Raw genomic sequence first — 2,500 nt, 5'->3', positions numbered from 1 at the left:
GCAGCAGCAGCAGCAGCAGCAGCAGCAGCAGCAGAGACAAGCGCCTTTATACGCAGCGGCGCAACTGCAGCAAATTCACAATTTGTCTCCTTAAAGTCTTCTGCTGCTGATGACAGCAGCTGCTGCAGCAGCAGCCGCAGCAGCACCATCCGGTGCTGCTGCTGCTGCTGCTGGTTTTGTTGCTGCTGCAGCAGGTAGCAGAGAACACCGCGCACCTCTTGGCTTGCTGCCGTTGGCGCTGCAGCAGCAGCATCCGAAGCTGCTGCTGCATGCATGCGCTTCCCTGTACGACGCCTCTTGCTGCTGCTGCTGCTGCTCTCCTCAACAGCCCCTACTGTTAATCCGCACAGCAGCAGCAGCAACATGCCCTCCTTTGCTGCCGCTGCTTGCTTCTGGTCTGCTGTTGCTGCTGTTCCTGCTGCTGCTGCTGCTGCTGCTGCATCGACCGCTAGCCGCAGCGCCTCATCTGGTGATACAGCAGCACCATCTGCTGCTGCTGCTGCTGTTGCTGCTGTTGCTGCTGTCGCTGCTGTTTTACAAAGGAAGACAACAGAAGCCCTCCAGACGAAAGCAGCAGTAAGACATTGCCGCTCTGCTGCACATCTGCTGCTGCTGCTGCTGCTGCTGCTCCCTAGCTGCTGCTGCTGCAGCACATCCCGTAAGAAGGCTAAGGCCTCCTGCATATCTAACTTGTTGCTGCAGTCTGCTGCAGCAACAAGTGCTGCTGCTGCTGCCCAGCCCTCCGGTGTAACAGCAGCAGCACTTACTGCTGCACCCGGCCTGCCTTCACAGCACTCCGCTGCTGCTGCTGCTGCTGCTGCTGCTGCCTTCAGCTGCTGCTTGAGCTGCTCCCGTGCAGCAGCATTCAATGACTGCAGCAACTGCAGCAGCAGCGCAGCAGCAGCAGCAGACGGGAACTCCCACCCATGTATTTGCTCCTCCAGCAGCGCAGCAGCAGCTGAGCAGCACGCTGCTTCTACACTGCTGCTGCTGCTGCTGCTGCTGCTAACTAAGGCCTGCAGCAATTCAGGGGAAGCAACAGTTTGCCGCAGGGTGTCTGTACACTGCGGCAGCCAGATGCACTCCCGTTGCTGCTGCTGTTGCTGCTGCTGCAGCAGCAGCAGCGCCTGCACGATATGAGCAGCTGCGTCTGCTGCTTGCTGCTGCGGGAGGACAAACAGCTGCGGTGCAGCAGCAGCAGCAGCAGCGATCTTATTGCTGCTGCTGCTGCTACTGCTGAGGAAGACCTGCAGCAAGTCAGGTAAAAGCGATGAAGGGAACTGCAGCTGCTGCAGTTGCTTCTGCTGCTGCTGCTGCTGCTGCAGTTGCTGCAGCAGCAAAGGCATCTCTCTAATGAGCTGCAGCAGGACCTCAGAGAGGGCAGTTTGTGTTGCAGGAGGCAGCACACTTTTTGCTGCTGCTGCTGCTTCCGCTGCTCCAGTACCTGCTGCTGCTGCTTCCGCTGCTCCAGTACCTGCTGCTGCTGCAGTTGCTCTTGCTTCTCCTGCTCCCGCTGCTGCTGTTGCTGTTGCTGCTGCTGCTGCTGCTGCTGCTGCTGCTGCTGTGTCTGCATGGAAGCGCCTCCAAAGGCGGCCGAGCTGTCCTAAGGCAAAGGCACAGCAGCACCATCGCTGCAGCAGCAACTCTACCTCTCCTGCATTTGCTGCTGCTGCTGCTGCTGTTGCTGCTGCTGCTGTTGCTGCTGACACACTGTGTGAGAGAACGATTGCTTCTGCAGCTGCCTGCCAAGCAGCAGAGGATTGCGCTTCTGCTGCTGCAGCAGTAGTTGCTGCTGCTGCTGCTTCTGCTGCTGTTGCTCTGCGGAGCAGCGGCAGCAGCAACCTGATGGCTATTTGGGGGAAGGCAAGTTGCTGCTGCTGCTGCAGCAGCAGCAACGCTGTATTTTTGTTCGTGTATACAGCACAGGCAGCACCCCTACATGCTGCTGCTGCTACAGGCAGCAGCGACAGCAGCTGCTGCTGCGCGTTGAATACACCTGAGGACGGGAGACACAGATCTGCTGCTGCTGCTGCTGCTGCAGTTGCTGTTGCTGTTGCAGCAGCCGTCGTTGCTGCTGCTGTTGCTGCTGCAGGGAGATGCAGGCGGTGCATGCACATCTCTGCTGCCCTCATAAGAGCGTCTAAGGCCTTCAAGCTCTCATAGGAAGCTGGCTGCTGTTGCTGTTGCTGCTGCTGCTGCTGCTGCTGCTGTTGCTGCTGCTGCTGTGGCACTCCGAAGGCCCGCACAAGGTGCTTCCTTATTTGCTCCAGCAGCAGCACAACTAACGCTCCTGCTGCTGTTGTTGCTGCTGATGCAGTCGCAGAATCTTGCTGCTGCTGCTGCTGCTGCTGCCGTTGCTGCTGTAGCTGCAGCAGCAGCGGCATTGCCATCAGTTCTACGTGTCTTGCCATTGCTAGAGAAGTTGCAGCAATCTGCTGCTCATCTGCTGCAGCAGCGTCCGCCTCCTGCTGCTGCTTCTGCTGCTCTTGCTGCTGCTGCT

General features: G+C 58.8%; 1 protein-coding gene across 1 annotated transcript in view; it reads right to left on the bottom strand.

Annotated features, from left to right (window-relative positions):
• Positions 1-2,500, bottom strand: part of EMWEY_00047720 (zinc finger (C3HC4 RING finger) protein, putative) — a gene marked incomplete at both ends in the record, with an annotated part of 8,007 nt that overhangs the window by 2,665 nt on the left and 2,842 nt on the right. Inside the window, one exon of the mRNA XM_013477227.1 lies at positions 1-2,500. This exon is cut by the window's left edge and continues 1,658 nt beyond it; it is cut by the window's right edge and continues 783 nt beyond it. Within this exon, the coding sequence (XP_013332681.1) occupies positions 1-2,500 (2,500 nt within the window).

This window comes from Eimeria maxima, genomic scaffold (assembly GCF_000499605.1).
Source record: "Eimeria maxima Weybridge genomic scaffold, Emw_scaff1045, whole genome shotgun sequence".
Classification (NCBI taxonomy): Eukaryota; Apicomplexa; class Conoidasida; order Eucoccidiorida; family Eimeriidae; genus Eimeria; species Eimeria maxima.
Note: the sequence above shows the minus strand (reverse complement) of the source record. Positions and strands in the feature narration are given on the sequence as shown.